Consider the following 25,364-nt stretch of genomic DNA (forward strand, 5'->3'; position numbering starts at 1 on the left):
TGACATGCTAGCAAACTCTTTTCAAACTCAAAATCATACTGGGTAGCTAATGCTACTAGAAAAGAAAGATTTCTACATTCTGTTTATTTAGCAAGATTATGCTAAAACATATTTCTGAAAGGACTTCAGATAAGTTAACGTTATTTATGTTAGCATAACTCAGTTTTTACATGCTAACTAACAGTGTCCAAGTTAACTAGCTATGGGTAAACGTTAGCCATGGACAAGGCTACGGCAACTTGGTGGGCAAATCCATAGAAAGTCCTTTGACGAACCAGACTGCATAGCTATTGCAACGTTACCACTAACTCTAAAAGCACAGACAATTTCGTTGCAAGCTTTCTCTTGAAATAAAATATTTACATATTTCAATACATTTCCGCAGGTCGGACGACGAGTTTTTGTAGGCCGTGATGTGGTTCATTTTCGACAAACAAAGCAAACATTTAAAACGAAACAAGTCTTTAATCCTTTTAGAAAACTGAAACATGGGTTCTAGGTATGGCCATGGGTGCGTGTATTCCCCAGAAGAACCGCCTCTTTCCATTCTGCCATCAACTGATCGTGTTCAAATAACGCTGCTGAGAATTCATTGAACTTGATTTTATCCAGTCTATGGACGTGATGTGACCCTAGTGATTACTGATCGGCTGTCTCAGTGTCACCTGCGAAAAAACCAATCACGTTTTAGAAAAGAAAAGAAAAAACATCCACTTTCAAAGCTGCTTCATAGTAACGAGTAACAAGGACCTTGATAGAAATGTAGTGGAGTGAAAAGTACGATATTTGCCTTTCAAATGTAGTGAAGTTAAAGTCATAAGTTTCCAAAAAAAAAAAAAGTACTCAAGTAAAGTACAGATACAGAGGTGGACAGATAACTTCGTTACTGTCCACCTCTGCTGCTCTTATGTTCCGACGATGAATGAAAGCATCTCTGTTCATGTGTCTTGTAAATATACTTGAAACATTTGTGCAGGTTGGGAAAGAAAATAGCACAATGTTGCATGTAGATTGCACAAAAAACGTGGTGTTTGTGCACATGATGTTGCATACCTGTTATTTGAGTAGATTTGTGTAACTATTGCTAGTAACCTGGTCCTGGACCAATAGAAAAAGCAGTATAGTGCTAAAAGTATACACATTTGATTATAACAAGTGTTCATTATTAATTGATGATCTAGTTCTAGCTTTGCAGTCTTCTATTTCTGCTGGATACACGGGTGTGTAAACAACGTGATGAAGTCTTTGATAATAGCCCAATCCTCCACCCCGTCTCTCGCTCAGGCCGAACACGATGATGGTGAGCTTCCAGAAAGGGGAGAGTGTTGGCTTGCGGCTCGCAGGGGGGAATGATGTGGGTATCTTCATCGCCGGTGTTCAGGAGGGCAGTCTTGCAGAGGAAGAGGGCCTTCGTGTTGGGGACCAGATTATGAAGGTACAACTGCAGCCCTCATGTTCACTTAAAAGACTAAATCAGACATATTTGGCCACCCGGTCAATCTAACTCCTTAAAGCAAACATAAAGCACCTACTGTTACAAGCTCCAGATGCATGTTTTTCTTTATAATGTAGTAAGAGTGTATCTTTTTCAAGCACTTTTTATGTCTTGTATAAAACCAGTTATGATTTTCACCTGCAGGTGAATAATGTAGACTTTCGAGGGATCATACGTGAGGAGGCGGTGCTTTTTCTGTTGGAGCTCCCCAGAGGAGACAGCATCACTATACTGGCACAGAGCAAAGCTGACGGTGAGTCTTCTGCCTTCTTCACATAGACACTGTTACACAATATCAGTACAAACGTTAGAATGAGACAGTCTTGAGAAAACTTGATGTTGGAAGGTTTATCCAACTTCACAACACTGGAGCAGTACAGTGAGAAATGATTAAGTTGTTCCATGAAATCGAGTCGTACATGAGCTGATAGCCGATGAGGTGCGTAGTGCCGAGTTGGCTGTAAGCCATGTACGACAAGATTGAGTGGAATAACTGTTTTATTCTATCCGCATTCACTGGATTTTCAGAAATGGAGTGTTTTTATTTTTTGCAAATTCAGTAAATAAAAACTTTATACAAAACGTCTGACAAAGTAATTTACGCTTAGAATGTAAACAAACCGGCGAAATGACAGCAATTTGTGAAAAATGCTCTAATAATAATTCTTGGAAAAAAAAGATACATTCTTACCATCAAATACTTTTATTTTTATTATTTATGGGCGGCACGGTGGTGTAGTGGTTAGCACTGTCACCTCACAGCAAGAAGGTTCTGGGTTCGAGCCCAGTGGCCGACGGGGGCCTTTCTGTGTGGAGTTTGCATGTTCTCCCCGTGTCTGTGTGGGTTTCCTCCGGGTGCTCCGATTTCCCCCACAATTCAAAGACATGCAGTTAGGTTAACGTGGGGCAGCCTTGAGCTGAAGTGCCCTTGAGCAAGGTACAGTTGTGCTCATAAGTTTACATACCCTGGCAGAATCTGATTCTTTGACCATTTTTCAGAGAATATGAATGATAACACAAAAATATCTTTTCCACTCATGCTTAGTGGTTGGGTGAAACCATTTATTGTCAAACGACTGTGTTTTCTCTTTTTAAATCATAATGACAACAGAAACTACCCAAATGACCCTGATCAAAAGTTCACATACCCTGGTGATTTTGGCCTGATAACATGCACAGAAGTTGACACAAATGGGTTTGAATGGCTACTAAAGGTAACGTCCTCACTTGTGATCTGTTTGCTTGTAATCAGTGTGTGCGCATAAAAGCTGAGTGAGTTTCTGGGATCCAGACAGACTCTTGCATCTTTCATCCAGCCACTGACATTTCTGGATTCTGAGTCATGGGGAAAGCAAAAGAATTGTCAACGGATCTACGGGAAAAGGTAGTTGAACTGTATAAAACAGGAAAGGGATACAAAAAGATATCCAAGGAATTGATGATACCAGTCAGCAGTGTGTGATTAACAAATGGAAAATCAGGGGCTCTGTTAAAACCAAACAAATGCCACAAAGTATCTCACCTACAATACGCCAAACAGCACAGAGACAAGCCTCAAAACTTCTGGAACAAGGTAATTTGGAGTGATGAGACCAAAATTGAACTTTTTGGCCACAACCATAAACGTTACATTTGGAGAGGTGTCAACAAGGCCTATGATGAAAGGAACACCATTCCTACTGTAAAGCACGGAGGTGGATTGCTGATGTTTTGGGGATGTGTAAGCTACAAAGGCACAGGAAACTTGGTCAAAGTTGAAGGAAAGATGAATGCGGCACGTTATCAGCAAATACTGCAGGCAAATTTGCACTCATCAGCCCGGAAGCTGCGCATGGGACGTACTTGGACGTTCCAACATGACAACGATCCAAAACACAAGGCCAAGTCGACCTGTCATTGGCTACAGCAGAACAAAGTGAAGGTTCTGGAGTGGCCATCTCAGTCTTCTGACCTCAATATCATTGAGCTACTCTGGGCAGATCTCAAGCGCGCAGTTCATGCAAGACAGCCCAGGAATTTACAGGAACTGGAGGCTTTTTGCCAAGAAGAATGGGCAGCTTTACCATCTGAGAAAATAAAGAGCCTCTACCACAAAAGACTTCAGGCTGTCATTGACGTTAGAGGGGGCAATACACGGTATTAAGAACTGGGGTATGTAAACTTTTGATCAGGGTCATTTGGATGTTTTTTGTTGTCATTATGATTTAAAAATAGAAAACACAGTTGTTTATCAATAAATGGCTTCACCCAACCACTAACCATGAGTGGGGAAAAAAGTTTTTGTGTTATCATTCATATTCTCTGAAAAAAGGCCAAGAAAGCAAAAATTCTGCCAGGGTATGTAAACTTATGAGCACAACTGTATCTAACTGCTCCCCGGGCGCTGTAGCATGGCTGCCCGCTGCTCTGGGTGTGTGTGCGTGTGTTCACTGCTTCAGATGGGTTAAATGTAGAGAATGAATTTCACTGTGCTTGAGTGTGCATGTGACAGATAAAGGCTTCTCCTTCTCCTCCTCTCCTTCCGTATTTTGTTGCTTATTTTTTTGGAGTTTTGTTTTCGAGTAGAGTTTTTATTTCATCCTCGGTTGGTTCAGGAAGACACTCCAGCATTTTTTTTTTCTCATGGTACATGAGCTGATATCCTAGTAGTAGAGTAGCCAATCAGAGCGTGCGATTGCTCATATCCAGTGAATGTGGATAGAATAATACCAGTGATTTACACTTTTCTTAAGGCTGAATGGAATCCATGTACACTGTAACCCACTACACTGGTCTTGTAAACACTAGCTCCCTCTTTGAAAGGACAAATTTCACAGATTTATGAGGAGTTAGAGTAATACTGAAATTGTGCACATTGATATTCAGCCCTCAGACGTAAGTACAGAATTAAGCACTATTCACTATAACGTTAAGAATGAACTTTGAAGTTAAATTAAGTCAAGTGTAAGCAGGGCCGTCGACGGGGGGGACAACCGGGTATTTTGTCCCGGGCCCAGGCATGAGGGGGGGGCCCAGAACTGGTCCCTCATTAAGATGCCATTAATCATTCTGTTTCATTTCAAAATGTGTTGATTTGGGGGAGAAAAATGTGCTATATTTGCATTCAATGAATGATTTCTGGTTCTTTTGCCTTTATTGTCTTCGAAAATAGATTCAAGAACCCACCTACCACCCCTAATGCAGAAATGGTTTGGTCTTTGATTAAGGCGCCAAATATCACGGCACTATTCCATCATAACGCTTCGACAATAAGCGTGCGAGCCCGTTTGCCAACATGCACAAGTCAGGAGCAAAGAAAAGAAAAGAGAAAAAGAGATGAAGAAGCCAAGAGCCTCAGGGGCTCACTGCATAGATATTTTAGAAAAGATTCAGATGAGGCAGCAGGTGGTGAAGGCAGTGGGGCAGCTGAGCCAGGTAAGACACAGATAACTTTTTTCCAGCCCCGTAATGTAACCCCAGCACGCGCGACGCGCCATTCATAATTATAAAGTAGGGGCTGCGCTCAAACATGTCACAGGAGAGGCTCAATGGGCTGGCTATGCTCTCTATAGAGCGCGAACTTGCAAAGAAACTGGACTTCAATGACCTTATTGACGACTTTGCCACAGCAAAAGTCCGGCGCATTGCATTTCGCACCTGAATAGTTGCAGACTAAGGAAATGTTCAAACTGTAAATATGTTGAAATGTTGAAATAAAATGGTTGACTGTTATAATGGGCTTGGAATACCTGTTATTTAAGGGTTGGAGTGAATGGAGACTGTGAAAAGAGGGGTTGGGTGTGGGTGGTTGCTGTGTGGCGATGTGCGTGCGCGCGTATGTGTGTGTGTGTGGGGGGGCACTCAGATTATTGGGGGGGCCCACTCAGATTATTTTGTCCCGGGCCCAGCCAAAGCTGTCAACGGCCCTGAGTGTAAGTATAGCTGATGGATGCTTGCTCAACTTATCCTTCAAACTCTGGGCATGTTTTCTTTACAGAAGAGCACATCAAATGAACAAAAAAATTTTTTTTGCATTATTTCATTACTTCCACAACTCAAAACAGCAAAAAGTGATGAAATAGCCTGCAGCCCACACACATATTACGACCTTATAACCTCGATTTAGTGTTTTGTGGTATCATTAAGCACACAATTAACTTTGGGTGCATGATATTAAAAAAAAAAAAGAAAAAGAAATGCAAAATAATAGGATGTACTGAATCAAATGCCAAATAATGAAGGTGGACGCAATAATTGTTAAATTAAACCAAATTTGCAGCAACTAATGTGATAATTACAAATAGGAATATTCACGCAGCAATATAATATTCAATATCCTAGATTTCTATTAGATGTTCTAATGCTTGCCGTCTTTTTATTTTATTTCTCTTCATTTGGTGTTCATGTAGACAATTGTACCTTTCCTCATCTCTTGTATAGACTGTTTCTGTCTCTACACACACACAATGTGTGTAAGAGTAATGACAAGACCACCAGCTTGTTTTTCAGTGGCACAAACCAGTATGAACCAGTTCTGGCTTATCCAAGACTGCCGTTTGTGTGCATGTGTAATATGAATGTGCACTCAATTCACTTCTCTGCCTTTCAAACATATTTGCAGATACATATCCAAATCTCATCTCATCTCATCTCATTATCTCTAGCCGCTTTATCCTGTTCTACAGGGTCGCAGGCAAGCTGGAGCCTATCCCAGCTGACTACGGGCGAAAGGCGGGGTACACCCTGGACAAGTCACCAGGTCATCACAGGGCTGACACATAGACACAGACAACCATTCACACTCACATTCACACCTACGGTCAATTTAGAGTCACCAGTTAACCTAACCTGCATGTCTTTGGACTGTGGGGGAAACCGGAGCACCCGGAGGAAACCCACGCGGACAACATGCAAACTCCGCACAGAAAGGCCCTCGCCGGCCACGGGGCTCGAACCCGGACCTTCTTGCTGTGAGGCGACAGCGCTAACCACTACACCACCGTGCCGCCACATACCCAAATCTTCAATAGTAAAATATATAATAATTATACTTCCTGTTACTGCTTGAGTATTGCTCCCTCAGTATAGTTGTGTGTGTGTTTGTGAGAAATGCCTAAGCATTCATGACAGATTTAAGAGCAGCCCAGGCTGTTTTATTTAATATCTAATCAGGTGTGTAGTCACCCCTGTCTAATGCCCCTGTGGTTCATGATGAGTTATTGGATTTGGAGACCAACCAGGATGAACAGCACTGGCCTTTGCCGTCAGCACTTCCTTACTTTTTCTTTCTCTCTCACAAAGACTCTCTGCCTGCTTCTTGCTGTGAGATGAAAGTTATGAAGGTCTCACAGACAGATAGAGAAATCCTGACCAGTGCTACTTCAATTCTCATCTCAACTCATTATCTCTAGCTGCTTTATCCTGTTCTACAGGGTCGCAGGCAAGCTGGAGCCTATCCCAGCTGACTACGGGTGAAAGGCGGGGTACACCCTGGACAAGTTGCCAGGTCATCACAGGGCTGACACATAGACACAGACAACCATTCACACTCACATTCACACCTACGGTCAATTTAGAGCCACCAGTTAACCTAACCTGCATGTCTTTGGACTGCGGGGGAAACCGGAGCACCCGGAGGAAACCCACGCGGACACGGGGAGAACATGCAAACTCCGCACAGAAAGGCCCTCGCCGGCCACGGGGCTCGAACCCAGGACCTTCTTGCTGTGAGGCGACAGCGCTAACCACTACACCACCGTGCTGCCCTACTTCAATTCTGCTTTTGGAAATTTGTTGCAAACTTTTATTTCTCCTCTGTATGTAAATATTTTAAAGGCAAAAACACTCGTGTGCATCAGCCTGGAAAAACCCTTCGGATGTCTGATTTTGGTAAACAGCCAGTTGGAATTTTATTTTTCTGACAAGAACGTACTTTTAAGACATTTTAAGAAACATGAAAATGTATATATTTTTATAGTTGTTGTTTTTTTTAAACCTGCTTAGGTTTTCTGCAAAAATCATGCTGATCATTTCACACAGTCGTAAAAAACAAGTCTGCCTAAAGATGAAATGGACATAAATCATTTGCTGAAAATTGAAATTGAACATTTCACCATGTTAAGGGTTTCCCTTGGCCACCACACATACATAAATGTCTATGATCCCATATTATACTTTTATTCACCTAGTGCCAGAGGTGGACAAAGTACCCAACTTCATTACTTCAGTCAAAGTACAGGTCCCACTGGTCAAATGTTACTCCGATACAAATGAAAGTTGTACAGTCAAATTTCTGTTAAAGTACTGAAGTACTTGCTTTTAAAAATACTTAAGTATTAAAAGTACGTTTTCTGTCAACGCATCATTGTATTATTGCCACAACGTTTACAAAACCTAATGCCGTTACCAAAGACAGAAATATGAATTCACAAAATGAACGCATGCTGTGCCATCATGGTGGTTTAACGTTAAGCTAGCTAGTCAGTGACGCCCCACCTGACATGCTAGCAAACTCTTTTCAACTCAAAATCATATTGGGTAGCTAATGCTACTAGAGAAGAAAGATTTCTACATTCTGTTTATTTGGCAAGATTATGCTAAAACGTATTTCTGAAAGAACTTCAGATAAGTTAATGTTATTCATGTTAGTGTAACTCAGTTTTTACATGCTAACTAACAGTGTCCGAGTTAACTAGCTATGTGTAAACGTTAGCTGTGGACAAGGCTACGGCAACTTGGTGGGCAAATCCATAGAAAGTCATTTGACTAACCAGACTGCATAGCTATTGCAATCTTATTGCTAGCCCTAAAAGCACAGACAACTTCGTTGCAAGCTTTCTCTTGAAATAAAACATTTACATACTTCAATATGCTTCTGCAGGTCGGAGGGCGAGTTTTTGTAGGCTGTGATTTGGTTCATTTTTGGCAAACATTTAAAATGAAATGAATCCTTATTCCTTTCAGAAAACTGAAACATGGGTTCTAGGTATAGCCATGGGTGCGTGCATTCCCCAGAAGAACCGCCTCTTTCCATTCTGCCATCAACTGATCGTGTTCAAATAACGCTGCTGAGAAATCATTGAACTTGATTTTATCCAGTCTATGGATGTGACGTGACCCTAGTGATTACTGATAGGCTGTCTCAGTGTCACCTGCGAAAAAACCAATCACGTTTTAGAAAAGAAAAGAAAAAACATCCACTTTCAAAGCTGCTTCATAGTAACGAGGACCTTGATAGAAATGTAGTGGAGTGAAAAGTACAATATTTGTCTTTTAAATGTAGTGAAGTTAAAGTCATAAGTTTCCAAAAAAAAATACTCAAGTAAAGTACAGATACCCAAAAAGTGTACTTTAGTACAGTACTCAAGTAAATGTACTTTGTTACTGTCCACCTCTGCCTAATGCCCACCAAAACATGAGATTTATAAACTCAGGTGGTGTTAAAATTGCCTCTAACTGTGTTCTAGTTTACGAAGACATCCTCGTGTCTGGACGAGGAGACTCCTTCTTTATACGGACGCACTTTGACTATGAGAAGGAACAGCCACAGTGCCTGGCCTTTTCTCGAGGGGACATCTTCAAAGTGGTGGACACGCTGTACGACGGCAAGCTGGGAAACTGGCTGGCTATTCGTGTGGGCAAAGACAACCAGCTGCTGGAGAAAGGCATCATTCCCAACAAGAGCCGGTGAGCCATGTGGTGGAAAGACACACAGACTTCCAGTGTAGAATACATTTTCAATAATAGGATTTGGGTTGAAATAGGAAATCCCCTTTAACTCACTCACCTTTTCCCTGAATCCCATCTCTCCCCCTGCAGAGCTGAGCAGATGACTAACGTCCAGCACACTCCTAAAACCTCCAGCAGTGACAGAGCTGACTTCTGGAGACTCCGTGGCCAGAGAGCAGCCAAGAAGAAGGATTTGCGCAAGAACCGAGAAGATATGAGCCTCGTCTCCACCCGCTTCCCTGCCTACGAACGGGTGGTGCTCAGAGAGGGTAGGATTCTCAGAGAGAGACAGAAAGTGAGGCAGTCATAATGAAACTGAGATGTATTCAAAGTAGGATATTGGAATGTGTGAATAGCTCACAGGTCTATGGGAAATAATTCAACTGTGAAAGACTGATACAAAGTGGCATTCGTGAGACAGTAGGTGTAGGAGCTGGTGCTGATTAAACATTTAACAACCTCGTTACAGCCAAAACCATTCACCGACAAACCCTGAGGGCAGAACTGAAGTATAGAGTGTGTCTCGTTCTTCCCATTAACAATACGCTAATACAGAGAGAGAGAGAGACAAAGAAAGACAGAGAGGGAGATAAAGAGAGAGAGACGGATGCAGAGAGAGAGAGACACAGAGAGAGTGAGAAACAGTGAGCAAGCGAGAGAGACACTGAGAGAGAGAGAAAGACATACTGGGGGAGACAGAGGAAGCGAAAGACATAGAGAGAGAGAAAGCGAGCGAAAGACAGTGAGCAAGCAAGAAAAACACTGAGAGAGAGAGACGTACAGAGAAAGGCACACAGAGTGACGGAGGAAGCGAGAGACACAGAGAGAGCAAGCGAGCAAGAAACAGAGAGCGAGTGAGAGAGACATACAGAGAGAGGCACACAGAGTGACAGAGGAAGCGAGAGACCCAGAGAGAGCAAGCGAGCAAGAAACAGAGAGCGAGTGAGAGAGACTGAGCGAGAGAGACGTACAGAGAGAGACACACAGAGTGACAGAGAAAGCGAGAGACACAGAGAGAGCAAGCGAGCGAGAAACAGAGTGAGCAAGCGAGAGAGACAAACATGCTGAGAGAAAGACACACAGCGAGACAGAGAGAGAGAGAGAGACACACACACAGCGAGACAGAGAGCGTGAGAGACAAAGCGATTGAGACACTGAGAGACAGAGAGAGAAAGAGAGAGAGGAAGAGAGAGAGAGCAAACGAGAGAGAGCAAGAGACACAAAGAGAGAGAGAGAGCGAGAGAGGGGGAATGATTTATTTAAAGGTTGGTATCTGCACATGGGAACAACTGCCTGCACAGATCAACAGCATAAAAAGTATACACAAACTGCAATTACCATGATTTATTTTCAGATATTAGTTATAAAAGTAAACTTTATTTATTTAGTTTATATATTTATTTACATTATTTATCACCAAGTGCTTTTTAATTATCCCTTAGGTTCAGCTGTGCAGTCACTTTGCTGCTGTACTTAAGTCCATTTTTAAGTATCATTTCTTCACTTTTGACTTTTCCATACTACATTTCAAAAGAAACATTTTACTTTCTACTCACTACAGTATGTTTTCAAGCACTACATGTGTACAGTTATCGTGACGGCTAGCTATTTGCCCTCTGCTAGTTTGTATCATCATAGCTACAGTATTATCTTTCTAGCTATCATTTGAGAGATTAAAAATAAAGCCGTTGACCGTTAGTCTTGGGTAACATTGGTTCTGTGGTGTGTGATTTGAGGCAGATGTCATTTTCTTTTACTTTTCCTTTCATACTTGTATCAGTGGGCGGCACAGTGGTGTATTGGTTAGCGCTGTCGCCTCACAGCAAGAAGGTCCAGGTTCGAGCCCCGTGGCCGGCGAGGGCCTTTCTGTGCGGGGTTTGCATGTTCTCCCCGTGTCCGCATAGGTTTCCTCCGGGTGCTCCGGTTTCCCCCACAGTCCAAAGACATGCAGGTTAGGTTAACTGGTGACTCTAAATTGACCGTAGGTGTGAATGGTTGTCTGTGTCTATGTGTCAGCCCTGTGATGACCTGGCGACTTGTCCAGGGTGTACCCCGCCTTTCGCCTGTAGTCAGCTGGGATAGGCTCCAGCTTGCCTGCGACCCTGTAGAACAGGACAAAGCAGCTAGAGATAATGAGATGAGATGAGATTTGTATCAGTAAAGAGTGAAGAATTTGTGCCTGATTAAAAGGTTATTTATTTAGATGAGTGATTCCTACTGTAAAGGTGAGGTTTATAATATTTTTAACACTCTTTATCATTTTCTCTAACCTCACTTTATCTGTGTTGTAGCTGGTTTCAGGAGGCCTGTGGTTCTGTTCGGTCCTATAGCCGACGCTGCCAGTGATAAACTGGCCACTGAGCTGCCGGAGGAGTTCATCGTTGCCAGTGAGTAGAGCCACATAGATTTAACCCCCCCTTCTCCCCTACCCTCAATGTGACAGAGTTGATCATGTTCACCTTAGAGAGGGCATTTGTTGAGGATACAGGCAGCCATTAGGAGAGCAGTAGTTTTGTCCAAGATGTTTTGTTCAGCTGTATTTCCACAGGCCTAAAATGCACACAAAGGAGGTGCACTGATGCTATAGAAGCATTATGCATTTTGTGCACACTCTTTAAAAGAGCAGGATGTAAATTGTGGACATCTACATCCTCTAGTGAAACTACGTATGCCTTGTGAATTGTCTTTTGAGGAAAAGGGGCATAGCTAAGCAGCTTTGTTCGAACTGGTGGGAAGAGCTAGTTTCAGGGCCAGAAAAATCTACCGTATTTTTCGGACTATAAGTCGCACTTTTTTTTTCATGGTTCGGCTGGCCATGCGACTTATACTCCGGTGCGATGTATATATGTTTTTTTTTTTTCACCGCGGAATAACTGGAGCTGATGCCGAGTCTGACGACAGCCACGCAGAAGAAGAGGAAACGGCGCTTCGTCTGCCGCTGGAGTTGGCAGAGTTGTTCAGAAGCGACACCGAGGATGAGGAATTCAATAGATTTGCTGATTTGGAGTGAAATCGTCAGCTTGATTAAACTTGATTGACCTGTGTTTTATTATTAATGGTAGGCCTATAGTTATTTAAATAAGTTATGTAATGATTTTAGGCAGTGCTTAATTTGTGAAGTGGGAGGTCCCGGGACTTTGTGGCTCAGGTGGATAAGGCGCCATACGATAAATCTGGGGACCCGGGTTCGATTCCGACCTGCGGTCATTTTCCGAGCCCTCCCTGTTTTTCTCCTGCTCATTAAAAGCAGTGCCAGCAAACATAAGTGCAATCAATTCAAGTAATAGTTAAGAAATAAAGGGTTTACAAAACAAGTTGGAGAATTCATTTTAAAAATTTTAGTAAGCTTTCTTGTTTTTTTGCCATTTTTTCCACAGCGCAAGCTAACGGCTACAAAAAACCCAGTGTTCTATTGAGCAGAAGTATACACCCCATGTCCCTCCCCCTTTCCGCATAGATTTTGTGGATGTCATAGGAGAGAAATCAACAACAGATATCAAAATCAAAACCGAACACTAAACAAATTTTTATTTACTTATTTAATTTATTCCCTTTGTGATGGTCACGGAGGTGATCTGATCCATTTAAATAGCTGCCGGAACACCGAATGAAATGAAAATAGCTGCCGGATCCAACAATGGAGGTTCCGGATCTTGTTCCGTCATGTTCCGGCTCAAATTAAACCCTGATTTTAGGCCTATAGGCTATTGAATAACTTGACGCTACGGTACATATTCAGCCAGTTTTTCTCTGGGCTATTATAAATGATTTTGTTTTGCATTTTTAAAAATAACTCTCCTTCCAAGATTAACTTTATTCTTCGTCTCTGATGTTATGGTGTTAATGGTCTGAATAATGTTTTTATCTGATATGACGTTAACTGGCAGGCGCACTTTCTGCCTGTTTTTTTCTCTGAGCGGTTGTTGGGGTTTTTTTCACGAGACGGTTGTTTTTACTACCGTACCTGTCCTTGGAGATGATATACCTATAGCCTACTTGACCTCTGATTTAATGAAATAAAATTCGACAAAAATGAAGAATGACAGTCCTCGATGATGACTACAGCTTTAATAACAAAAATGAAAGAGCCATGGGGCGATAATAAGCCCTACCGGTAAAAATATTCTAAACGCAAACTGATTAATGCATCAGTAATAGGCTACTAATATTAGTTATAATAATAATATAGGCTATTAGTAATAACGATAGTGATAGTATTAAAGATAGTAGTAGATATTTAAAATAATCAGACTAGGCTACTTACAGGGCAAAGGGCGTGTTATCACTGCTCAGCTGTTCGTTTATTAAATAAACAATGCAGTCGCGCAGTAACCACGCGCCGCTTATCAGATAGAATCACAGATTCTATGGATAGAATAACCCTTCAAAAAAGTGCGACTTGTAGTCCGGTGCGACGTATATATGTTTTTTTCGTCTTCATAATGCATTTTTTTGGCTCCGGAGCGACGTATAGTCCGGAAAATACGGTAATCGGAAGCCTAAAATGGAGAAACTATCCAGGGGTGGGCTTCCCAAAAGCCTCTTTTAGAAGAAGAAAAGAAGAAACCTTTATTTGTCACATGCACACTTCAAGCACAGTGAGATACATCCTCTGTATTTAACCCATCTGAAGCAGTGAACACACGCGCACGCACACCCAGAGCAGTGAGCCCTTGCTCAAGGGCACTTCAGCCCAAGGCCGCCCCATGTTAACCTCTTAATACTAAGAGCATCTTAACTAGGAGAGAGAGCATTCATTGTGTTGCTTGCTCTACCATTTAACGATGATCTTTGTGCTGCGATGCTTTTGCGAAACTCAGACCAGATCTGATGTACAGCAACAATGCAATATTTTAACGTATTTTTTTAAATTACGTGCTTATTACAGGTTCATAAACACTTTTAAAGTTACAAACTGCATGTTTAAATTAAAGGAGGATAAACCACTCCGATAAGAATTTTTCATTTTAAACCCCATAGCTAGCAAGACCAGCTCCGGACATTTCATACTCCTTCTTTAAATAGTCACTTTTAGATGTGGAAAATTATTCTATTATTTACTGTTCTGTGATGTCTGTTCATTAGAAACAGAGCCTAAAGATGCAGGGTCAGAGAAGTCTTCCGGAGTGGTGCGTCTCAACACCATCAGACAGATCATTGAACAGGTAATGCCATAAACGTGCCATAAAAACTATGTTTAGAGTATTCACATCATTTTCATGTTTTTCACTGATTATCATCACTGAATCCAAATATCAGTGTGTTCTGACCCGTTTTCTCTGGTGACGGCTCTCCCCAGGATAAACATGCTCTGCTGGACGTGACCCCCAAGGCTGTGGACACACTAAACTACACACAGTGGTACCCCATTGTCATCTTCTTTAATCCAGACAGTAAGCATGGGGTAAAGACTATAAGGCAGAGGATCATTCCTAACTCAAACCGCAGTGCCCGTAAACTCTATGACCAGGCCATCAAGCTCAGGAAATCCTGCTCACACCTCTTCACCGGTGAGTCCCAGAGATAATATGTCTGTGTGTTTGTGAGACAATCTCTTATAAGTAAGGAATAAAACACACCATGATGTGCTGTAATACAAAAAATAATAATAATAAATCAACAGTAGGGTTCTGTGATGCAGCCAGACACAAAATGGAGTTACTCTTTCCACCCTGATGTTCATTAGTTTACTATAACAGTATGCCCCAATGCAGTGGTGTAGTGGTTAGCGCTGTCGCCTCACAGCAAGAAGGTCCGGGTTCGAGCCCCGTGGCCGGCGAGGGCCTTTCTGTGTGGAGTTTGCATGTTCTCCCCGTGTCCGCGTGGGTTTCCTCCGGGTGCTCCGGTTTCCCCCACAGTCCAAAGACATGCAGGTTAGGTTAACTGGTGACTCTAAATTGACCGTAGGTGTGAATGTGAGTGTGAATGGTTGTCTGTGTCTATGTGTCAGCCCTGCGATGACCTGGCGACTTGTCCAGGGTGTACCCCGCCTTTCGCCCGTAGTCAGCTGGGATAGGCTCCAGCTTGCCTGCGACCCTGTAGAACAGGATAAAGTGGCTAGAGATAATGGATGGATGGATGGTGTGAATGTGAGTGTGAATGGTTGTCTGTGTCTATGTGTCAGCCCTGTGATGACCTGGCGACTTGTCCAGGGTGTACCCCGCCTTTCGCCCGTAGTCAGCTGGGATAGGCTCCAGCTTGCCTGCGACCCTGTAGAACAGGATAAAGCGGCTACAGATAATGAGATGAGATGAGGCCTGTAAGAAAAAATCCTTCCTGTGATTATTTACGTCATAACAGCTCTAAATCATCATCCCTTTATTAGCCGCTCTCTTTTCCCCCTCTTTCTTGATGTTAATAAGACAAAAACACAGCTTTTCATGGTAAGGAGAAACCAGAAAATGTAAAGCCTTCTGTTCTGAAGTCTTTCCCATGTCAAATTTAAAGTTACAGCTTTACAGCTCCAAAGCACCAACACTGGAGACTCCTTCAAAATGTTAATGTCTCATCACAGAGAACTTGTCAACAATTACAATAATTTGTTAAAAATCAGTTAAAGTGCAGTGTCCATGATACAAGTCCCTGTGTAATTAGCTATTGAAATGATCATGTATTAGAACGAGCTCATAAATATAAACCTGTGATTTGAATTAAACCTGACACTACTGTCAGAGCTGCTGTTCTATATAAATTAACCAACACCTTCTGACCAATCAGAAGTGAGAATAAACAGCATTATTATATCCATGTTCACTGGATATGAGCAATTGTGCACTCTGATTGGCTACTCTACTACTAGGATATCAGCTCATATACCGTGAATAGAGAAAAACAAAATGGCGAAGCGTGTTGCTGAAGCAACCGAGGGCAAAATAAAAATTCTACTCGAAAACAAAACCCCCAAAAATACAAAAAAGCAACAAAATATGGAATGAAAGTGTTTGATAGTAAGAACGTATCTTTTTTTTATTTTTCAAGAATTATTATTGGGGGTGGCACGGTGGTGTAGTGTTTGGCACTGTCGCCTCACAGCAAGAAGGTCCTGGGTTTGAGACCAGCTGCCAGCGAGGGCCTTTCTGTGCGGAGTTTGCATGTTCTCCCCGTGTCCGCGTGGGTTTCCTCCGGGTGCTCCGGTTTCCCCCACAGTCCAAAGACATGCAGGTTAGGTTAACTGGTGACTCTAAATTGACCGTAGGTGTGAATGTGAGTGTGAATGGTTGTCTGTGTCTATGTGTCAGCCCTGTGATGACCTGGCGACTTGTCCAGGGTGTACCCCGCCTTTCGCCCGTAGTCAGCTGGGATAGGCTCCAGCTTGCCTGCGACCCTGTAGAACAGGATAATGCGGCTAGAGATAATGGATGGATGGATGGAAGAATTATTATTGTAGCATTTTTCACAAATTGCTACTGTCATTTCGCCGGTTTGTTTACATTCTTCATCATTAAGCTTTTAAAATTTGTTGAATTTTTTTTATACTGGTTCAAAAGCTCAAAGACGTTTGAAAATTACATAACTAAAATATCCAAGGAACAATTAAATAAATGTCCAAAGCTATTCTATACCATGGCAAGATGGCACTTTCTTTTAAAAATAAATAAATAGGGGGCGTCTTGGCTCAGTTGGCTGGGGCGCCGTGCCATAAATCCAGGGACCTGGGTTCGGTTCCGGCCCGAGGTCATTTCCCGATCCCTCCCCGTCTCTCTCTCCCAATCATTTCCTGTCCTGTCTCTACACTGTCCTATCCAATAAAGGTGAAAAAGCCCAAAAAATATCTTTAAAAAAAAAAAATAATAAAAAAAATAAATAAATAGTCAATTTGTGCAGCCATCGATAAGTTTTTAAGAAGTCTGCCGAAATGGAAATGATTTTGTCAGACGTTTTATATCGAATTTGTAAAAAATAAAAACGCTCTGTTTCTCAAAATCCAGTGAATGTGAATATAATAAAACAATTATTCCATTCAATTTCATTGTACATGGCTTATAGCCAACTCGACTATCAGCTCTTCTTCTTTTGGCTGCTCCCGATTAGGGGTCGCCGCAGCAGATCCTCCGTCTCCATTGCTCCCTGTCTTCTGCATCCCTCTCCATCACACCCACCACTTTCATGTCCTCTCTCACCACATCCATGTATTTCCTCTTTGGCCTTCCTCATTTTCGTTTGCCTGGCAGCTCCATCCTCAACATTCTCATTCCCGCATGCTCTGCATCTCTTCTCAGGATGCGCCCATACCATCTCAGTCTCATCTCTCTTAGCTTCATTCCCAAGCTCTCCACATGTGCTGTCCCTCTGATGTGCTCGTTCCTTATCCTGTCCAACCTCCCATCGCAAACCTTAACATCCTCAACTCCGCCACCTCCAACTTTGCCTCCTGTCTCTTCGTTAAGGGTACGGTCTCCAATCCGTACATCACAGCTGCTCTCACTACTGTCTTATACATCTTACCTTTCACTTTTGCTGGGACTTTCCTATCACAAATGACTCCCGAAATCCTTCTCCAACTGCTCCACCCTGCCTGCACTCTCTTTCTCACCTCACTATCGCAGCCCCCATTTTCCTGCACAGTTGACCCCAGGTACTTGAATTCACCAACTTTCTTTACGTCTACTCCTTGCATCTTCACTCCACTCTCATCCCCATTCTCATTGATGCACATGTATTCTGTTTTGCTACTGCTCACCTTCATTCCAATGCATACCTCCATCTCTCCAAACCCAACTCAACCTCCTTTCTACTCTCACCACATATCACAATATCATCCGCAAACATCATGTTCCATGGTGACTCTCGCCTCACTTCGTCCGTCAAGCTATCCATCACTATGGCAAACAAGAAAGGACTCAAAGCAGATCCTTGATGGAGTCCCACCTTCACCTTGAACCATTCAGTCGTTCCAACTGCACACCTCACTGCTGTTTCACTGTTCTCATACATGTCTTGCACCACTCTAGTATACTTCTCTTTCACTCTACACTTTCTCATACAATACCATAACTCATCTCTCAGCACTCTATTGTATGCCTTCTCCAGGTCCACAAACACACAATGTAGCTTTCTCTGGCCTTCCCTGTACTTCTCCATTAACATTCTTAGGGCAAAAATTGCATCCGACGTGCTCTTCCTTGGCAGCTCATGTACAACTCAATTTCGTGGAATAATTGTTAACTCTTGAATAAGGAATAATAACCACAATTCTCTACATTTTATTACAGCAGATGTATAGTATAATCCAGTTAATATTTAAGAGCGGTACTGAATGGACCGACCGACTAGTGGCCTAGTGGTAGCGTGTCCGCCTCTCGATCGGGAGTTCTATTCACGGTCGGGTCATACCAAAGACCATCATAAAAATGGTACCTACTGCCATCTGGCAAGGCACGCTGCAATACAGATGTGCATGGGGAGTTAAACTCTCGTGGTTACCAGAGGACTAGCCCCCCACTGTAACCCTAGCTATGTAATAGGCGAGAGGCCGAGGGCTATGGAAACGGAGATCGGCGCCGCCCGATGCGCCACATACAGAGTTGGGCCTGGTTAGTACTTGAGTGGGAGACTGCCTAGGAATACCAGGTACTGTAAGGCGTGGGAAGGACTTTAATTTAACTGAATGGACCGAGCTTCATCTCCATTTGATGTTAGGTTGTTTCTGATGGCTGTTCATGATCAGCATGCTTCAGAAAATACCGTAAGTGATTTTAGCAGTCAGTAGAGATGCGGTTACCTAAATAGGTCAATAGGTAAACCTGCAGAACAAGGTGCTCAGATCAAAATGTCTTGATATTCTCTCTCTCTCTCTGCTTGTTTCCTTACTGTACTAGTTGTTATTGATCTGAACGCAGCCAATGATGCATGGTACGGCAGTGTGAAAGACTGCATTCGCCAGCAGCAGACCCAGGCAGTGTGGGTCTCAGAGGGGAAGGTAAACAGCAGATATATTTCTCCATCATCATTCCATCACTCCATTTTATACTTTCAGTATCCATTCTTTCACATTTCCTTACTGTATTCCATTAAATACATTTCATTAACTCTAATTAGTGGTGTTCGTATAGTTTCATCACTGCTTGCATTTGCTTTTCTTCGATTCATTAGTCATATTAGACCGCTTTTGTTTCTTTCTGTGCTGTTTACTGTCCATCTTTCTTTGACTGTTCTCTACAGCTTTGTTTTTTGTTTGTGTGTGTGTGTGTTTTTTTTTTTTCCACTCCTGTCTGTACCCAAGATCCATCATGTGTCTCTTTTAGCTGGACGGGACAGCTGAGGGAGACCTTGATCTCCACGATGAGCGCATGTCATATCTGTCGGCGATGAGTGCTGACTATCTGAGCATGGACAGCCGTTTGACCAGCGACTACGATGACACGGCTGACGAGGGAGGACCCTATACGGATAACGAGCCTGATGAAACGCTGGAGCGTCAGCGAGTGTCGGCCATCAGCAGATCCTCTGAGCCGGTCGTGCCAGAGGAGGTCAGAAAGTATACACACACACACAATACACAAATGGAAAATTATCATCGGACACTCTGAGGCAGATTCAAGAACCCCACCCCACCCCACCCCACACCACACACACACACACAGACAGCTGTTATGACTACGTAGCTAAGTTAAAAGATATACAGGCTATTAGTTCTGTAGCTTTTATAAACAGATTATACATGGACATATATACAAACAACTCCCATTAGACAAAACAGAAATAATGAAAGTACAACTGTGAGACATTCACCCTACAAACACACTATCAGTTTCAGGGTGTTTCTCTCGCGGTCTACGCACATCATTATAAGCATTATGATCATAAATTTGGTGCCATACACTTCAAAATTTATCGAAGCTCAAAGTAATATACATTAACACAGTCTCTTATGCCCCCTACTGTTTAATTTGTGTAATTACAACATTCCCAACTGACCGCCAATGCATAGACATATCAAGATGAGTTCACACATTCACAGAAATACTTTCATCTCATCTCATTATCTGTAGCCGCTTTATCCTGTTCTACAGGGTCGCAGGCAAGCTGGAGCCTATCCCAGCTGACTACGGGCAAAAGGCGGGGTACACCCTGGACAAGTCGCCAGGTCATCACAGGGCCGACACATAGACACAGACAACCATTCACATTCACACCTACGGTCAATTTAGAGTCACCAGTTAACCTAACCTGCATGTCTTTGGACTGTGGGGGAAACCGGAGCACCCGGAGGAAACCCACGCGGACACGGGGAGAACATGCAAACTCCGCACAGAAAGGCCCTCGCCGGCCACGGGGCTCGAACCCAGACCTTCTTGTTGTGAGGCGACAGCGCTAATCACTACACCACCGTGCCACCCAGAAATACTTTATCATCTCCAAATATTATCTCTATGGCAGAGCTGTTCGACTAAAATTTTGAAAAATTCTTTGCTTACAAAGGTCTGATTAAACATATAGCTTTAGCAGTTACCTTTTAATGTTTAAACATTAGAGATGGCTATGATTAAGATCATTTGAAGTGACTTTTTGGTTTCACAGTGGCACTTCATTACCACTTGACTAGCACTATGGATTCAGAACAGATAGGACATGTTTTGAATTTGAAGCAGGGAGAGCATTTTGTTAAATAAGCTGTATTGTCAGATCGGGCAGCACGGTGGTGCAGTGGTTAGCACTGTTGCCTCACAGCAAGAAGGTTCTGGGTTAGAGCCCAGCAGCCGATGGGGGCCTTTTTGTGTGTGGAGTTTGCGTGTTCTCCCCGTGCCTGCATGGGCTTCCTCTGGATGCTCCAGTTTCCCCCATAGTTCAAAGATATGCAGTTAGGTTAACATGGGGCGGCCTTGAGCTGAAGTGCCCTTGAGCAAGGCACCTAACCCCCAACTGCTCCCCGGGTGCTGTAGCATGGTTACCCACTGCTCTGGGTATGTGTGTGTGCTCATTGCTCACTTGTGTGTGTGTGTGTGTGCACGTGTGTGTTCACTGCTTCAGATGGATTAAACACAGAGGATGAATTTCACTGTGCTTGAGGGTGCACGTGACAAATAAAAGCTTCTTCTTCTATAATTTGACCAGATAGGGTAAATAATATGGGGGAAAAAAACTATGAAAATCTGAAATCTCTCCTTTTTCTGTGCTAATGTCTCTAGCCTTGTAGCTAGTTTCTAGACTGATGAGCTGCCATCAGTTAAATAATTGACATAAATGCATGTTTAGAAAACTAGAGCTTCTACGGCCAGTTTTTGATGCATTTACTGGTTCTTCTATAGTATTTTTTTTCAAGTAGTCAGTTTGGTCCAGTGAAAAAATTTTGATGGATCTGAATTTGGACTGCAGTTGATGACCCCTGCTGTGCGGTCATCTTTTGTGTGTGTGTGAGACTCCATTTGTCAGAGTGAAGCCTTATAAACACCAGACCATCCCTGAGTAGTGTGTGATCTTGTCCTTGCCCTGTAGATCCTCAGGAAGTCCAGCCCAGAGATCCGCTTCAACTCCCGCATGGGCGTAGTGAGGAGAGAGTCGCCGATTGAAACCAGCCCTCCTGTAATGTCCACCTTCCTCCCTGAGCCAGCCAAGGTCAGCCAATCAGCCAGTCCTGCAGTCATCCAGGTGTGCCATGTGTCCCGTAGAGCAAGTACACCCAAAAGGAATTGTGGCTATATATATATATATATATATATATATATATATATATATATATATATATATATATATAGTAGTTTAAACCTACAACAAAAGTTCACACTGTTCAAATGTAAAGACAGTATAATACACTATGCACTCTATGCTATGATATCAGCCTTAAGAATGAAGCTCCAGGAAAGTCAGTTTTTAGGTTAATGGATGATAAGCTTTTAGAATATTTATCAAATTCACAGTTTCACAACAACCAATCCTTTCTTCCAATATGAAAATGTTCATGTTTGTCAGAAAAGGTTTGGATGACTTACCAAGAAGTTTACTGACACTAAAGCAGGGTGTATTTTTCTCTCAGGTGAAACCGCTGGCTCAAGGCGAGGCCCCACATGGACACTTCAACCAACCACGAGATCTAAATGCCAGCAACCCTGCCAGCATCGAACACCATCACATCCAAAACTCTCCCAGCATCACCAAACCTATTCCACCTCCCATAGCCCTAAAGCCCACTTCTGTCCCCCGAACACCCAGAAGCCTGATGAACAGCCCCATCAAGGACCGGGAGCCTTTTGAAAAGAGCCCTGAGGACCCTTCCCAAAAGTCCTTTCTGGGCAAGCTGAGAGCCTTTGAGAAGATGGACCAATTCGCAAGAGCACAAAGGGTGTTGGAGCTACAGCAGGCCCAGGATGCCAGGGTAATGAGGGCATGTGTGAAAGTGAAGTAAACTTCGTGTTAAAAATGTGAAATGAAATATGAACAATATTCTGTTTGTTAGTTGGAGATTGCTCAGAAGCACCCAGACATCTACGCCGTCCCTATAAAATCCCCGAAACTGGACCACAACAGACCACAGCCTATTGGGTAAGAGCACTGTTTCCCCTCTGGAGTAAGCAATGTTTCCATGGCCCAAAAAAGAATCCTGCGTAGGGACCATGGCTTCATGTCCATTCGTTCCAGTCCTTGTCCCTGATTCAGTGCCAACAGTGGTGTTTTGAAGACTAGGCTAAGGCTGCATTTACAAAGATAACTGTCAGAAAAAGCATAGACAGCTACTAGTGGTTGGTTGTAAGCACGTTTGTCATTGGTGGAACAGTTTTTAGGTTAAATGCAACCGACAGTGTGCCAAGCTGAGGTTCAACTTGATCTGCCATTGACATGATCGATCAACAGTAATTGGTTTCTCCATCATATTCTACAATATCAGTATGAAACTCTGAAACCTAGTCCCGATCATCTCCTACTGGAGGACACATGGCCGCATCACAGTCCATTATACAGTATCACTCTGGGGAACGTTTTACCCAAACCATTGATGTATGTTGACGATTCATTTGAGTTGCAAGAAATACATTGCTGACGGCTGCTAAAAGGTTTTAGAATGTGTTTATAACCCATCACCTTGTCTAACCCTGTAACTCTGTGCACAGATCCAGCGCGAGGCCAGAACCTCAGACTCCTCCCTCCAAAGTGCCCTACTGCGACAGCATTTCAGCCTACCCCAGCAAAGAGGACACGGGCGAGGAAGCATACCGGCAGTGGTTAGCAGATCCAACCAAACACAGCTACTATCACAACACACAAGAATATCAGGACACAGAGCTGTAGAGCTTGTCTGCTCGAGCTCCACACACTGTTCCACCACCGTTCCACCACCAGGGCTTCCAACAGCTGCTCACGCCCAAGCCTTTTTGCTTCTTATTTTTTCCTGATTTTTTTTTTTTTTTTAATTGAGAATTTACTCCATGTGAACAAGATGGCATATTTGTTAATAAATATATATCTATATGTATGCCAGTTCATTTTTATCCTTTGTGTGGAAAGAAGGATCCACTTTTTTCTTGCCTATGCAACCAGTTTGTTTTCAGAGCTACTGAAACTTCTTGCCATGACTCTTTGTCTTTTGCTACATGACAACCTTAAGCCTGGCGTGTGCTACGGTACAAGCCAGCTTTTTTGTTGTTACTTTGTGAGCCCGATGAAGCAAAATGCCTGCAGAATGGTCTGAAAAGGCCACTCGTTGGAGTGTACACTTCTCAGCCTTTGCATTCCGTCATTTCTTATCACGTGAGTGTATGATTATATAATACAATACACTGGATTTTGTTACGATGTTTTGAAGTGCCTTTTACTTTCTGACTAATACAGAGGTGTGGGGACTTGACAATCCAGACCGCTGGATAATAAATATTATTCTGCTGCTCACAAGCTTCAAGGGCAAACAGGGAAAAGACGACACCAAAACCCTTAATACTGTAATACTGTTCACCTGCCACCCTGTCTTTACTGATAGCAACAGCCAGGAGTATTGACGTTTGTTCAGAGTCATGTTTCCCACATCCTGGCTCAGGTTTGTGTGCGTGTGTGTATGTGTGTGAGAGAGAGAGAGAGAGAGAGAGAGAACGCAAGAGTGTTGTCTACTGTGTTTGCTATATGTTGTTTTATTCATCACAGCATTTAATTTTGTTTCTATACGTCATTCTCTGTTGGTCTGCTGTACCTTCACATGTTGGTTGAAAAGTGCTTTTATATTTCATGAACAATGTTTTGATGGCCTCCAGTTTGTGTACATATTATACAGTAAATCGTGCACTGACTGGACTTTAACACCAAATAAAACAACTCTTCTGAACTACAGCTGTTTGACTCGATTCTTTTTATGAAGGGCGTTTCAACATCCATTTATTTAACAGTGGAAATGAAATGTGTAATTCAATCTCATCGTACATGGCTTATAGCAAAGTCGCCGCTATGCGCCTCATCAGCTGCCAGCTCATGTATGACTCGATTTCATGGAATAACTGTTTTATTAGGGCGGCACGGTGGTGTAGTGGTTAGCGCTGTCGCCTCACAGCAAGAAGGTCCGGGTTCGAGCCCCGTGGCCAGCGAGGGCCTTTCTGTGCGGAGTTTGCATGTTCTCCCCGTGTCCGCGTGGGTTTCCTCCGGGTGCTCCGGTTTCCCCCACAGTCCAAAGACATGCAGGTTAGGTTAACTGGTGACTCTAAATTGACCGTAGGTGTGAATGTGAGTGTGAATGGTTGTCTGTGTCTATGTGTCGGCCCTGTGATGACCTGGCGACTTGTCCAGGGTGTACCCCGCTTTTCACCCGTAGTCAGCTGGGATAGGCTCCAGCTTGCCTGCGACCCTGTAGAACAGGATAAAGCGGCTACAGATAATGAGATGAGATGAGACTGTTTTATTAGATGCACATTTGATTTGAGAAACAAAGCATTTTTATTCTTTGCAAATTCGATAAAAACTTTATACAAAATGCCAGACAAAATAATTTCCGTTTAGAATGTAAACTGGTAGCAATTTGTGAAAATGCTATAATAATAATTCTCATCTCATTATCTCTAGCCGCTTTATCCTGTTCTACAGGGTCGCAGGCAAGCTGGAGCCTATCCCAGCTGACTACGGGCGAAAGGCGGGGTACACCCTGGACAAGTCGCCAGGTCATCACAGGGCTGACACATAGACACAGACAACCATTCACACTCACATTCACACCTACGGTCAATTTAGAGTCACCAGTTAACCTAACCTG

General features: G+C 43.0%; 1 protein-coding gene across 3 annotated transcripts in view; it reads left to right on the top strand.

The window, feature by feature from the left end:
• Window positions 1–24,454, top strand: part of LOC132893319 (tight junction protein ZO-2) — a 129,113-nt gene extending 104,659 nt beyond the window's left edge. For 2 of the 3 annotated variants that reach the window (XM_060932332.1, XM_060932330.1), the window contains 13 exons: window positions 1,285–1,435; window positions 1,640–1,748; window positions 8,941–9,160; window positions 9,293–9,471; window positions 11,494–11,589; window positions 14,288–14,367; window positions 14,502–14,712; window positions 19,021–19,121; window positions 19,447–19,671; window positions 21,638–21,790; window positions 22,176–22,514; window positions 22,596–22,681; window positions 23,248–24,454. In XM_060932332.1, coding sequence (XP_060788315.1) covers window positions 1,285–1,435; window positions 1,640–1,748; window positions 8,941–9,160; window positions 9,293–9,471; window positions 11,494–11,589; window positions 14,288–14,367; window positions 14,502–14,712; window positions 19,021–19,121; window positions 19,447–19,671; window positions 21,638–21,790; window positions 22,176–22,514; window positions 22,596–22,681; window positions 23,248–23,425 — 2,128 coding nt within the window. In that variant the 3' untranslated portion in view covers window positions 23,426–24,454. The remainder of the gene's footprint in view (window positions 1–1,284; window positions 1,436–1,639; window positions 1,749–8,940; window positions 9,161–9,292; window positions 9,472–11,493; window positions 11,590–14,287; window positions 14,368–14,501; window positions 14,713–19,020; window positions 19,122–19,446; window positions 19,672–21,637; window positions 21,791–22,175; window positions 22,515–22,595; window positions 22,682–23,247) is intronic. The other variant, XM_060932331.1, reaches the window with a different exon arrangement.
• The last annotated feature ends 910 nt before the right edge of the window (window positions 24,455–25,364 follow it).

The sequence above is a fragment of the Neoarius graeffei genome, chromosome 10, assembly GCF_027579695.1.
Source record: "Neoarius graeffei isolate fNeoGra1 chromosome 10, fNeoGra1.pri, whole genome shotgun sequence".
Classification (NCBI taxonomy): Eukaryota; Metazoa; Chordata; class Actinopteri; order Siluriformes; family Ariidae; genus Neoarius; species Neoarius graeffei.